Source organism: Tinamus guttatus, unplaced genomic scaffold (assembly GCF_059628265.1).
Source record: "Tinamus guttatus ecotype Peru unplaced genomic scaffold, ASM5962826v1 Tinamus_guttatus_pri_ptg000377l, whole genome shotgun sequence".
NCBI classification, from domain to species: domain Eukaryota; kingdom Metazoa; phylum Chordata; class Aves; order Tinamiformes; family Tinamidae; genus Tinamus; species Tinamus guttatus.
The window spans coordinates 428,215-440,909 of NW_028288911.1; the positions used below are offsets into that span (position 1 = coordinate 428,215).

The 12,695-nt window shown below is 50.2% G+C and overlaps 1 protein-coding gene across 1 annotated transcript in view; it reads right to left on the reverse strand.

Annotated features, from left to right (window-relative positions):
• Positions 1-8,208, reverse strand: part of FGFR3 (fibroblast growth factor receptor 3) — a 50,762-nt gene extending 42,554 nt beyond the window's left edge. The window contains exon 1 of the mRNA XM_088530521.1: positions 8,088-8,208. Within this exon, the coding sequence (XP_088386647.1) occupies positions 8,088-8,208 (121 nt within the window). The remainder of the gene's footprint in view (positions 1-8,087) is intronic.
• Positions 8,209-12,695: the final 4,487 nt, after the last annotated feature.

The window sequence follows — 12,695 nt, forward strand, 5'->3', positions numbered from 1 at the left end:
CGTTCTTGCAACTGAAAAGCGGCTCACGGACGATTTCTCTGTAGTCGCACATGTTAACGCGAGCTCTTAGCTCCCAAGTCTTCCAGGTGCCACTGCTCGTCACCCCTCGCTTTTAGCTCCGGCACCCCGATTTCCCAAGGGAAATCTGCGGCGATTTCTGCCAACAGCTGGAAATAACTTGCATGCCCTAGGAATCTGTATGGAGCAGTTAAAAGATGATGATAATAACAATAATCAAATTGCTGGCTACTTCAAGACCTGCACGCCCCCGATAAGCTGCAGAAATATTTTGCTGAGAGGGAATTGCTTGTACTTGAGTCTAGCACGTGAAAGCCGGGGGGAGGAAGGGGGGGGAGGGATACTAGAAAACAAACAAACAAAAAAACACTCTGAGAAAAGAAAACTCTTTCTTCCTCCTCTGCCGGTCTTTTCGGCAAGGCTCTGGGAAAGCTCCTTCCCGGGAACACCATGTGCTGGGCTCCTCTATTGTCCCGGGCAGGCGGGAGGCACCAAGTGCTGCCACGTTCCCCGAAATAACCCAGCGCCTTTTCCCATGCCAATGCTTCCCGGCATTCCTCGGGCGCCCCATGGGCCAGGAGAGGTGCAGGACAGACTCCTGCTGGGATGACTGACACCGCCCTGTGGCTTCATTTCGATGGTGAAGGGGGCTCATGCCAGATGACACAGATACCATTGACCATGGCCGCGGGAAAACGGGATGCGATGGTCCATTGTCCGGCACTTGCTTTAGTGGATTTGGGCTGGTTGCATCCAAGTGAATGTGGTGCAAAATTGGTTATGAAAGCACACAGTGCTGAGGACAAATGCAGCTGCTAGATGGACATAAGACTGAAGGTAGAGATGGTCATGGCATGTTTCCAGATGGACAGGAGGTCATGGAGAAGGCCAAGAGTCGCCCAAACAAACGCAGGCCAGGCAGCTCTCCCCACAAACTGGGGAAGTCCCTCTTACCAATGGAGTGGAGCAAACCTCAAACTCCAGCTCTCAGGAGCTTCCCAGTCCTTGGATAGGGAAAGCACGAGGATGACGAGGGCTGATTCTCCTGCCTGGACCCAGGAAATCTCCCATAGGCCCCTGCTTCTAAAAGAAAGGCCTCCCTGGACATGTATTTTGCTTTCCCCCATGGAACTTGATGCTGAAACACCCTTGTGGCCCACCTGCCCGTGCTCTCCTTCACCCCAACCACTGCAGGGACCCTGGAGCCAGGCACTGCTCCCCCCAGGATGCTTCATCTTTAACACCCTCCTTGCAGCTCCACGGTCACCCAAATTCCTCATTTTTTGCCTTCCTTACGGTTACATAAGTCTCTTTTGAGGCATCAGTGGGACTTCATCCACACCAGGGAGCAGAGAGAAATATGAGGTCTGGCCCCAAAATAAGATTCAGCTATTTTGATGACCCCCTCCCAGTTCACCCCAGCTCATGTCCAAAATGCTCAAACACCCTTTACTCTATTACAGTGAGGTTTCAGTCCAATCTCTATAACCTCAGCAGTGCCCTAGCCCTGGGAGTTGTGCTGATTTAACTACAGCAACTGGGTAATTTGGTGATTACCAGGTTTGGGCTGCACAGGGTTGCTTGGGGTAATAAAGGCGAGCAGCAAAACACTTTGGGGAGCAAAAGCACGGAATTAAGATAAGCTGGCAAGTACTTTCTTCTCACCCTGGTTATCAAGCAACCCGAGGTTGGTACCCACCCTCTGCTCCCCTGAGGGTCTCTATCGTGCAATGGCGTGCCGTGACAGCTAATTATTTCCTTTCCTTAAAAAGCATACACAAAAACTATAGGAAAAAAAGAAAAGAAAGAAAAAAAAAGCGTGAATCAACTTTAGGTTTTGATGTCTAGCTCATGGTGTAACTGCTGGGTGAAAACGCGAGCGTTTGCAGGGAAGTTTCCTCCACTGCGCGCTGCTGCCGGCGAGGTTGCACAGAGAGCAATCCTAGACGGCGTCCTTTCTTTACCCGAAAACTTGGAACTCTCCTCACTTCTGAGTCATTAATACTTTTAACCCCTTGCAACCTGCAGAAATGGCAAAGCCCCAAAATCCCACAGATGCTGAGCGTGTAAGCGCACGGTAATCGCTTTGCATACAGTTTGGAGCGATAAAGAAACTACGCTGCGGTTCCAAGATTTCATATAACCTTTCGGGTTAACAACCTTCTTATCTCCCCCCTCCGCTGCCGACCCGGGAAGGCCAGGCCAGGATGCAAAAGCTCCCGCCCCCTCCACTACAAACACCGCATCTTTTTTAGACGAAAATACTTGAAACTGGAGCAGTTGCTGGAGAAGTTTTTCCCACTTTACTGTGTTGCGAGCCTTCAAAAGGCCCCAATATGTTATGTAACCCCAGCACGGCAGTAAACACATTGGCCAAAACAGCCCTCTCCCCACTGAGACTGCAACTGGACCCCTGGGTGCAACAGGGCAGGTTTACAATTGATTACCTTTCACATCTTCAGCTACCCCGTTTACCTAAGGTTTTACCCAGCTCCTATCTCGCGGTTCATGTTTGCTTTTGATATTACAGAAACTTCCCGGTTGGCCACCTCAGCCAAAGAGCAGATTTCTGGTGGGGGGAAAAGCGCAGAGGCGGGAAGGAAATGCTCCTTTTCCCACGTACGGGGTACAGGGCTTTGCATCGCACCTCTGGCACGTACTGGCACCTGGCTGGGAGCTACTGGGGCTGGGGGCACTGGGCACGCTCACTCGGCTTCACTTAAAAGAGCAAAAAAAGGGAAAAAAAGCACATGCCAAGATTTTTCCAGGATTTCCAGATAAAGGGGCCATAGAAGAATTGGGGATGCCGAGCCAGAGGAACGGGCTCCCAAGGCTCAGGAACAGTTACAAGCACATTGCGCTCCCGTAAGAGGAGCCCAACAGGTAGGTCTGTGCAGGCAGGAAAATTGGGAAAAAACAAAAATATAAATATATACACACACATATATATAGATTTACTCAACAAGGTTTAATCAACTGTCCATGTATCAGGTTCAACCTAGCTGGGAAATAGCTGTCAAACTGCCTGTTAGTAGCCGCTTTTCTACTATTTCACGTTTTATCTTTTTCCATGCGTGAAACATGCCACACTTTTTAACGTCGAGTATGTGATGGGTAGAAAGCGCCGAAAGAAGCGCAGAACTGGCAGTGCATGGAGCAGGAGCACACGCTTTGCTCGTGGAGATGTGCATGAGTGTTCGAGAGCCACAGGGGCTGACCCAGCCATGGGCTCCTCGGCGACTCGAGACGCTGGAAACATGTCTGCGAGGGGAAATGCCACCTGTATTTGTAACAGAAATGTCTGGATTTGTAGCATTCATCCTGCGCTTGTTTTACATATGTTCAGCGTAAGCCTGTAAGCGGCAACAGGGGACAAGGCAGCCCCATGCCCACCTGTCCTGTAGCCCCTGTCCGGCACGTTTAAACAATCAACCAGAAGAAAAATGTATCGGCAGGCCATGCCCTAACCTTAACCAAAGCTGAGAATTAACTGACGCCTCCACTCAGTTAACAAGAATTAACTGACGCCTCCACTCAGTTAACACAACACTCCCAGAAACTCTCATATTGGTTAAATGAAGCTTTTCTAAAAGGAGAATCTCATTAAACACCCAGAAACTAAGACCATTCCAGATCTCCATAGAGTCTCTGACTGGAACAGCAGTTGGATGCAATAAGTTTTCTGGAAGGACCGCTTTTAAACATACAGTTTGATACCAAAGTTCACTTTTACAGATCATATATAAATACAAAAGACCTGGTTTCCCAGCTCTATGGAGGGGGAAAAAACCCTCAGCTCATGTTGAAAAGTTTTAGCCCTGTCCAGGCAGCTGGAGGAAAATGGTCCCAATTCAGGAATGCTGCAGACAAGACTTCTTTAGCGTTCACCAAACGGCAAAATCTGTGTTCAGAAAGGCTCCCAAAGAGGCACGTTTGCCCAAAGAGCAGGGAAGATTTTTTAGAGGGAGTCATAAAAGTTAACGTGCCAGTCAGAGGGGCTTAATTTAATTGCATCATTTAATTAGCAGATCAACACTTCACTACACAATTTTAAGATTTGCTTTCATCCCCTTCCCTGTTCAATAGTTGTTAATAAAGTCTTAATTAAAGGAAGAAAAAAAAAAAAAACTCTAGATTTAACTGGAGGGACCTTTGTCCATATGGGTAAACGGTGGTGATATTATACATCTAGCGTCAAATATATCAATGCACTGGTATAGATTTTCCAGGCCACTGTTTGCTAAGTGAAGAATAGACTAAAAAAATAAAACAAAAGCCATATTTCATTATCCGTCACTCATGTCATCTAATTTTATTGCTCTGTAAAATATGCCGGTCTCAACATTAAAGACTTAATCAACTTTCTGAAATCTCCTACTGTTAAAGCAATCCGTAAACCAACTTTCTTCAACAAAACTATCTTACTCATAGATGCCCACTGAATCAAAAGGATGTCAGGTCTCAGCTGTAAAGCAGAAAGCCACATTTCCTTTATAATGGGCTCTTTTTAAGGGACCTTAAAACGCTTCTCTTACGAGAATATGTAAATCCAGAAACCCACCCCAGGAGCGGTAAATGCCATTCAGCACTCGCTGAAATGCAATTATAATTTCATGGTGAACTTTGGAACGTTTAGATACACAAAGCAAAATGACACAGATGATATCACTCTATACCTCGTACCCTCTCTGGCCTGAAACTGAGATGCCTTTAAAATTAAAAATTAAATAAATAAATAAAAAGAGAGAAAGAAAGAGAAAAGCAGAGTTGCTACAAGAAAAACTTGTCAGCCATCACTTCACCACTGATCCCAAGCAGAAAAGTCACAGGCATACATGGCCCAATATTCAAAGTAAGTTAAATCCTGGCATTGGTGACACTTCTAGCATTTTGCCTTGCTTGCCGGGTTCAGCACAGGAACTCGGGTGACAACTGGACTCCAGTACCACGCAAGCAAACCGCGGCTACTGACATGCAGCTCCCCCTCTTCCCATGCAAACTTCCTCAAATATTAACAGCTTCCTACGTAACTTTTTCAATGCATATGCACAGGCTTAGTGGTGAACTAGTAGAACAAAAATTCCAAGAAGTCCAGAAATTCACTTTTCCCGTTTATCACACGTGTACATGCACGAACCAGATAGGGAAGGCAGCCCGTTATCACAAGTTTTTAGAAGAGAAACGCTGCCGTTTCTGCTGGTCCGCTCTCTAAGAAAACAGCCAGCATTACTTGACATTCACCAATCGTACGAAGTAATATCTCTATCTGAATACTAATGCAAATTGGAAGGGCTTTTTTATATTGGTGTCTATTCTGTGGCCGCTGAATAGAGTGACCGCATGCTCAAGGCTGCAAAGGAGTTCACTGACCTCCCTAATCATCTCTGTCATAGCCGCTGAATGACATACACATTCAATCCTGCCTTGCCTCTCTACTTTCATTCATAAAAAAGGGGGGAAAAAAATGACATTGTTCTTCCTGCAGCAGCCCCGAGAAAGGGAGCGAAGAGAAACTCGGCCCAGATGAGGCCCCCGGTGTTTTGAGTTTAGCTCCTATTCAGCGGCAGCCCCGCCATCTGCCTCCTTCCTGCCAGCAGCCCAACACCTCCCCGCGGAGATGTTAAAACCTGCACCCCCTCCACCTCCACTAATAGCTAGTATTCATATTAGCAAACATACACATACCTCGAGAATGCCTCCCTTCAATGTGTGTTTTATGTAGCTGAGTATAGGCACAAAGCAGTAGCTGTTACAGCCTTCACAGCCCCGTGTGGAGAATTAGATCACTAGGGAAAAATCCTTCCAAGCCCCTTTATGGAAAATAAGGCCTTGGACTGTAAATGCAAAACCTAGCGAACAACAACCCTCAGTAATGAGCCAATACCCCATGGCCCATTTGACTAGGAGAAAGAATTTGCCTTTTTTTTTTTCTTTACCATTCAATTGAAAGATTGAGAAGTAAAATGTGTTTTTACTTGGCTCTGAAGGTTTATATTCTTTACAGTTGCTTTTGCAGAAACCCTTTTCTCTACCCGCTACGCGCTGGCCGGGGGTGCTCTGCCCTCGCCTGACGAGTCAATTAGGTGCCACGACAAGCGGCCCGGCCACAGGCCGCTCCACGCGTCCCGCGCGCACGTGGTCCATCCTGGAGCAGCCCGTGTGACGGCGCCGGGTCCGGGCCCATCTCCGCGCACGCCCCGCTCTGCAAGGGCCCAATCCTGCGCCCTGTGAGCATCCTGACAGTGACAACCACTGGACCACGACCAGGAAACGACTCGGAGAAGCCGGGACAGGGAAGCCAGAGCCTGCCTGCAGGATTCCCGCCGGGGCAGCTGCTGATCCGGAGGTGCTGCTCCATTCAAAGGCATCACCGTAGGAATATTTTCCTTCCGTTGTCCCCTTTCCACCAACACACTGGGCAACTTCAGGGCACCTTGCTTGCTCGGTCAAGCACCACCCTAGGACCCACAGATATGAGTGTCTTACAGAGCCGAGTGCTCCCACAACCTCAGTGCCTGGCTGAGAGCTCAGCCTGCTTGGGTGTAAATCCAGAGGACCTGCAGGAAGCCACGGAGGTCGCTCCACACTTTCCTGGGGACTCCCAGAATACTTTGCCGTAAGTGACAGCACAAATACATATTTCAGGCCAAAACAGGGGGAGGTTCTGACACTTAATTTCGCTCAGTGCCCAACAGCGTCACTAGCACAGGCTGCTCTTGTTTCCTCCTAAACACCAATCTCATCTGCTCTGACAAAGTAGCCGAGATGTTGCCCCATAAATCAATTCTTTTGGCTGTGAAAAATGAGCCAAACGAGTTACACTAAGAATCTGGTGTTTTATTAGTACTTTCTCGAAAACAAAACCAACCCCCAGCGTGATTTATAGCTTTAACCAAAAGGGGTATGAAAGTCCTGCCCCCACCCCCAGCCTCCGCGAAGCCCATTTATTCCCCTGTCACTTTTTTGGCAAACTCGCCTCCGACCCTCTCCGAACAATGGGAACTTTCTGCCGGGCACATGCGATCCCCGGCACGGCGGGCTGCAGGGGGCTACCTTCCATTAAAGCGCTTTGAAAAATAAACAGCGACTCAGGTAGCAGCTGAGGGGCATCACGGAGACACGTTTCAAGCACCGCTGCGCGGTGTTGAAACAGCTTTTGCCCAACGCGTTAACTCGGTGGGTTTCCCCCCCGCTTTGATTTCACTCGCGGGGAGATGTAACTGCATCCCCCGAAAAGTTTTTCCCCTTCTCCATGCGATCCCTGCAGGGCGCGCACGGCCGCGCCGCTCCGCTCCGCTCCGCTCCTTCCCGCGCGGCGGCGGGACCCGCGATCCGCATCGCGGCGAGGGGACACTGAGGGAACGAGCTTCTAAGATACGGATGGAGGAAGCTTCTAAGGTAGACAAGGAGTTTCTAAGATACTGAGGCAAAGAACTTCTAAAATACTGAGCGATCATCTAAGACACTGCGGCAAGGAGCTTCTAAGATTGGGAAGAAACTTCCAAGATAGCGATGGAAAGAGCTTCTGAGATAGGGAGGGAACTTGTGCAATAGAGAGGAAACTTCTAAAACAGGGAAGAACTGCTAAAATATTGAGGGAAGGAGCTCCTAAGATCGGGAAAGAACTTCTAAGATACTGCTGGAAGTTTCTAAAACAGGGAAAGAACTTCTGAAATAGAGAAGTTCTAAAGCGGCAAAGGAGTTTCTAAAATACTGAGGGAAGGAGCTTCTAAGATAGGAAAGGAACTTCTAAAATAGGGAAGAAGCTTCTAAGATATTAAGGGAAGGAACTCGTTGAGATCGGGAAGGAACTTCTAAGACAGGGATGGAAGGAGCTTCTAAGATAGGGAGGGGATTTCTAAAATAGAGAAGAGCTTCTAAAAGAAGGAAGGAACTTCTAAGATATTGAGGGAAGGAGCTCCTAAGATCGGGAAATAACTTCTAAAAGAAGGAAGGAACTTCTAAGATATTAAGGGAAGGAGCCCCTCAAACCGGGAAGGACCTTCCAGGACCCCGAGAGACGGAGCTCCCCGGGCGCCTCCTCCCTCCGCCGCCCGCGCCCCGCTCACCTGCGCGCTGGGCGCCGCCGCGCTGCTCGCCGGGCCCGCCGGGCCGCCGCGGCGCGGGGAGCGCTCCGGCCGCCGCCGCCGCCAGGCACAGGCACCACACGGGGCCCCAGGCCGCGGGCATGGCCGCGGCGGCGCGGGGGGCCGCTCCGGCCGCCTCAGGCGCCCTGCGGCCGCATCGCGCCGCTCCGCTGCCGACGGGAGGAGGGAGACGCTGAGACGCGGGGAAAACAAAAGGAAATTTTCGGGGAGAAAAATAAATACAAGGGGGGACGTGCGCAAGCCCCGCGCCCGGCCGCGCAGCGCGCATGGAGGGAGCGCGCACCCCGAGCCGCCGCCGCGGCGCTTCTGCGTGCGCGGGGCGGGCGCGGAGCGGGGCGGCCGCGCTGTCCCCGCCCGACGGGGCCGAGCCGCGCGCGGCCCCGCCCCGGCCCGCGCCCGCGCCCGCTGCGCGCCCCGCTGCGCTGCTCTGCGCTGCGCTGCGCGGGGCGGCGGGGGGGCCGCGCGGCGCGAGCGGCGCCTCCTCCCCGGCGGCTGCAGCGCGCGGGGACGGGGGGCGCCCCGTCCATCCCGCAGTGAGGACACCCGCTCTTCTGCCTTTTTTCTTTTTTTTTTTCTTTATTTTTTTCCTCCAAGCACCCCTGAGATTAATATCGGTCCAAAATCCGACAGTGCTAAGAGCTAACTCTAAGACACCACGGCTGCGCAAAATGTCCTGATGTAGCATGCCGTGAAACGCGTGCTGATTTATTTGTTTATTTATTTGATTTTCAAGGCAAGGGTGTTTTTTTCCAAATGGGTTCCAGCCGACTCCTGTGGGGTCCGTGGGCAAGCTAGGCAGGACATGGGGGAAAAACCACGTGCAAACTTGCCAGGACTTGGATGAAGGGCTCACGGTTGTGGCCACCAGACAACTTGCCCGCTTGCCTGCTTTGCCGGTGGGATCACTGTGCCAAGGACAGGGATTTTACCCTGGCCCGCTGAGCAACCCGTGCTGGTGTTGTACGCACAGGAGTGAGTGCATCCTCCTGGGGTTCAGCTGCTATCTGGATCAGTTGCTTTCAGTGAAATCTGATTAAATGACACTATTAGGGTTTTGGGTAGTGCAGTCATCTCCGTCAGCCCCAGAGACGTCTGACCCAAGTGACATGCATCATTGCAGAGAAGCAGTCCGAGCTGCTTCATACAGGGAGCTCGCAGCTCCATTTAACCCCTAGGACACAACAAATCACTCATCGAAGTCAGAGAGGTGAAAGTCTTCAGAGCCAAAGATAGTGTGTGTGAAGGGGGGCCCCCAAACCAAACTTGCTAAGGGTGGGTCGGGCTTCAGACTCCACACTGGTGCCGCTGTCGCCAAGCCCTATGTCCCCCTTGACACCTTCATCCGGCATGGGGCGTCTGACATCTCAATATCCGTGAGGATTTGTATGGGCCAGTGCTGAGCAGGGCGGCCACTGGGAGCTCCGCATGTCAGCAAAGGGTTAGACGGAAACTATGGGTGGAAAATGCAGACATAGAGACCAAATGGGGTTATTTCACCATCGCAAAGGTGCCCAGGCAGCGTGTCAAATGGACAGATGAGATGAGGTCCGCGTCTCACCCCAGATTAACCAGCCCTTTAATGGTTTCGAACTGGTTTTCATTTGGAGCTAAGAACTTATAACATTTGGAAGCCCTTTGCAACAGGAAATCAAAGCAGCGTTGAGATAGCTCTGCGTGAAGGGCTTCAAGGTTGGCAGCTCTCCCCGGTGGGGATATTTTTAGGTTTCCCATTTATTAACCTCTGGTGCAGCCCCTTCACATGAGGCTGCGGAGCACCGGCCCGCTTAAGCGCGGGTTTTTGGATGCTGGTTTATCCCCACTGTAACAGAGCCAGAGATGCAACGAAAGCCGTGGTTCTGGACTGTGTCTCAGCCACGTTCTTACTATTAAAAAAAAATCAATGTACGTAGTCTAGTAAACCCTGCTCAACACAATTGCATTTATTTTAGGGCTACTATGCTGTGAGACACATACCGTCCCTAGAGTATCCCTTCCGCTGGTGTATGCTCCCTGCCCAAGTGTTTGTTCACCTTTAGGCACTCTCCCTTCCCAGGGCTTTATATTTGTTTAGCCCCTTAATAGCCAGAGCTGCTGATGACAAAAATCACCCCCTTTTCGGCAGTTTTTTCTGAGTGAGTAGCCAAAGTGCAACATGGTGGCGGTGCCCGCTGTGTCAGAGCCAGTTGCTGCTATGGTCCTGGCCCTGGTGCCATCGGGTTACTTCAGCAGGAAGGCTAAACCCAGCATTTTCAGTGGCAGGCCACTATTCCATGAAGATATATATTTAAGCATAAATCTGGCCACAGGAAATAATAAGGTAAGATAATGTCTTTGGTCATTTGTGGAGTAGAGCAGTGAGGCAAGTGCACGTGTGAATGTGCTGGGCTGGACCTGGCGGAGCTGCACGGGGACGTGGTCACGTGAGGCTCTGAATCATACTGCCCTAGGTACACAGAATAAATATCGCCAAATATTTCTTATCAGGGCAGGGATGCATGAGCCAGAGTGAGCATTGAGCAGTGCTTTGCCAGCCCATTCCTTCAGTCTGACTGGCTGCTAGAAGTGCATGTGAGACTGGGCTGAAATATTGCTCCCAACATCATAGTCCATCTGCATGCATAAGAAATCCTGGCTGTCCACCCCTTTGAATCAGAAGGTTAAATAATACCCGTGGATGTGCACATGGGAGTGAATTTTCCAGGGCTCATGTCACTATCCATTTGTATCACTAAGGTGCACTGGAATGGCTAAACCAGTTTTTATTAGCTAGCCAGTCCAAAGGGCCGTGAATCCAAGCAGGTTTATTGAATCTCAAGCTGATAGTCATTGTTGCTAAGATTAAGGACCCAAATGGCTGTCAGGGTAAACACTGCGAAAGGTTAAGCCACCCTGTGAAGGCTTTCTCTGTGCTTGCAAATGGGAAGCATAGCGCTTTGAAAGGTGGTCGCAGCACAGCTTCATCCCAGAGGGTGGATTTCCCACAGAATAGCATGGATGTGAGAAATGAAGGGAGAAGCAATTTGATTTGAAGAGGAATAAGAAGGAATAAGTGAGCTGGAGAGGGACGCACAAAGTCTCTTCTGCAAGAGCTGTGTATGAGGAGCTTCTGGCAGAGGGGAAATGATTTGGCAGCCTGGAGAGAAAACTAGACGTTTTGAGGAAGTAGGTAGAAAAAAAAAATGGAGAGAGCCTGTGGAGGGTGTGAGAAGCAAAAATTCAAAATCAGAACTTGGATCTGAATCAGAATCTGGATTCAGCACGGCCAGCACAGAGCTCTTCCTGGGTCGCTGGCTGACTCTGTGCCCTGCTGCGAGCCGCTCTTGGAGCAGAAGTTCACCCGTCCTGCAGGCCTGGTCACCCTCATCCTCAGAGCCAGCCAAGATCTGGGGCCTGCAGGGGAGAGGATGGAGATGTCACTTCTACCTGTCAGCCCCATCCAGACACATATGCCATGAAATTGGGGACCCGCAGTGCACGGCCATGGTGCAGGGTGAGCTCCAGCCCTTGGCCTCACTAATGACTGCTCCTGGCAGCATGAAATCCTCTCCGGTCTCCAGCCTGTGTGAAAAGCCCAGTGTGGCTCAGCGCAGGCCAGCCGCATGGCCTGGTTTTCACATCCATTTCCCTTCCCCCAGAGGTATTTCGGGGGATCTGCCCCACTCTGCAGTGCTTGAAGGGGATGTGTCATGAGCAGCAGGAGATCTCTCAGAATAAAGAGCCACCAACTAAAATAAATACGAGCTAAGGACATTCCAGCTGAAGTCTTTCATCTGTTGGGGACTGCAGAATTTTAGCCAATATTCAGGCATTACTACAGCACTGTTTAGTCCAGCTATTTCTCAGTGGCACAGTTGTCTTGCTTTAGGGGAAGGCTTGAATACAGGGACAAATCAGTCATTCTTAACGGTGCTTTAATACGGACTGTGTGCTCCCGCAAGACAGTGCTGACACAGTCCCACATCTGACTCCAGCCCAGCCACATCTAGAGGCTGAGTTGTATGTCTATCTCCTTGCAATTCCTGTGGTAGCTTTATTTTTCCAAAAAGTGCAGCCCAAGCTCTGCTCCACTACAGAGATAGGGTGGCTGGATCAGATGCATATTGGTGTATTAAACATACAGGATATGTTTCAGAATAGAGTAGCTGTAAAGCTCTATTTTTTTTTTTTTTGCCTTTGAAATAAAAAGCAGTATGCAAGCACTTTCCAAATCCTATGTTCACATCCAGTAGCTTTGCAGTGGAAAAGCAATTTGAGGGTCTCAGAATACTTTATAAACAGAGATAACTCTTGAGCCGGTTTCCTTGCAGCCGGTCTCCGAGATAGTTACACGTTATTATCCCCCTGTTGCACATGGTCACTCCAAAGCCCAGGAAGGTGAACTGACTCACCACATGCCAAGTGCCGACCTGCAGCTTTGACGGTGGGACCAAATCCAGCACTGTCATAATAAAGTGATAACTACCTTGGGGCGCTCATGCTTTTGCAGAAATGTGATTCCCCTCACGCAGCGCGCGGCATGTCCAGATCAAACATAATGAAGAATGCAATCTGTGGTCAGGGAGGTTTGGC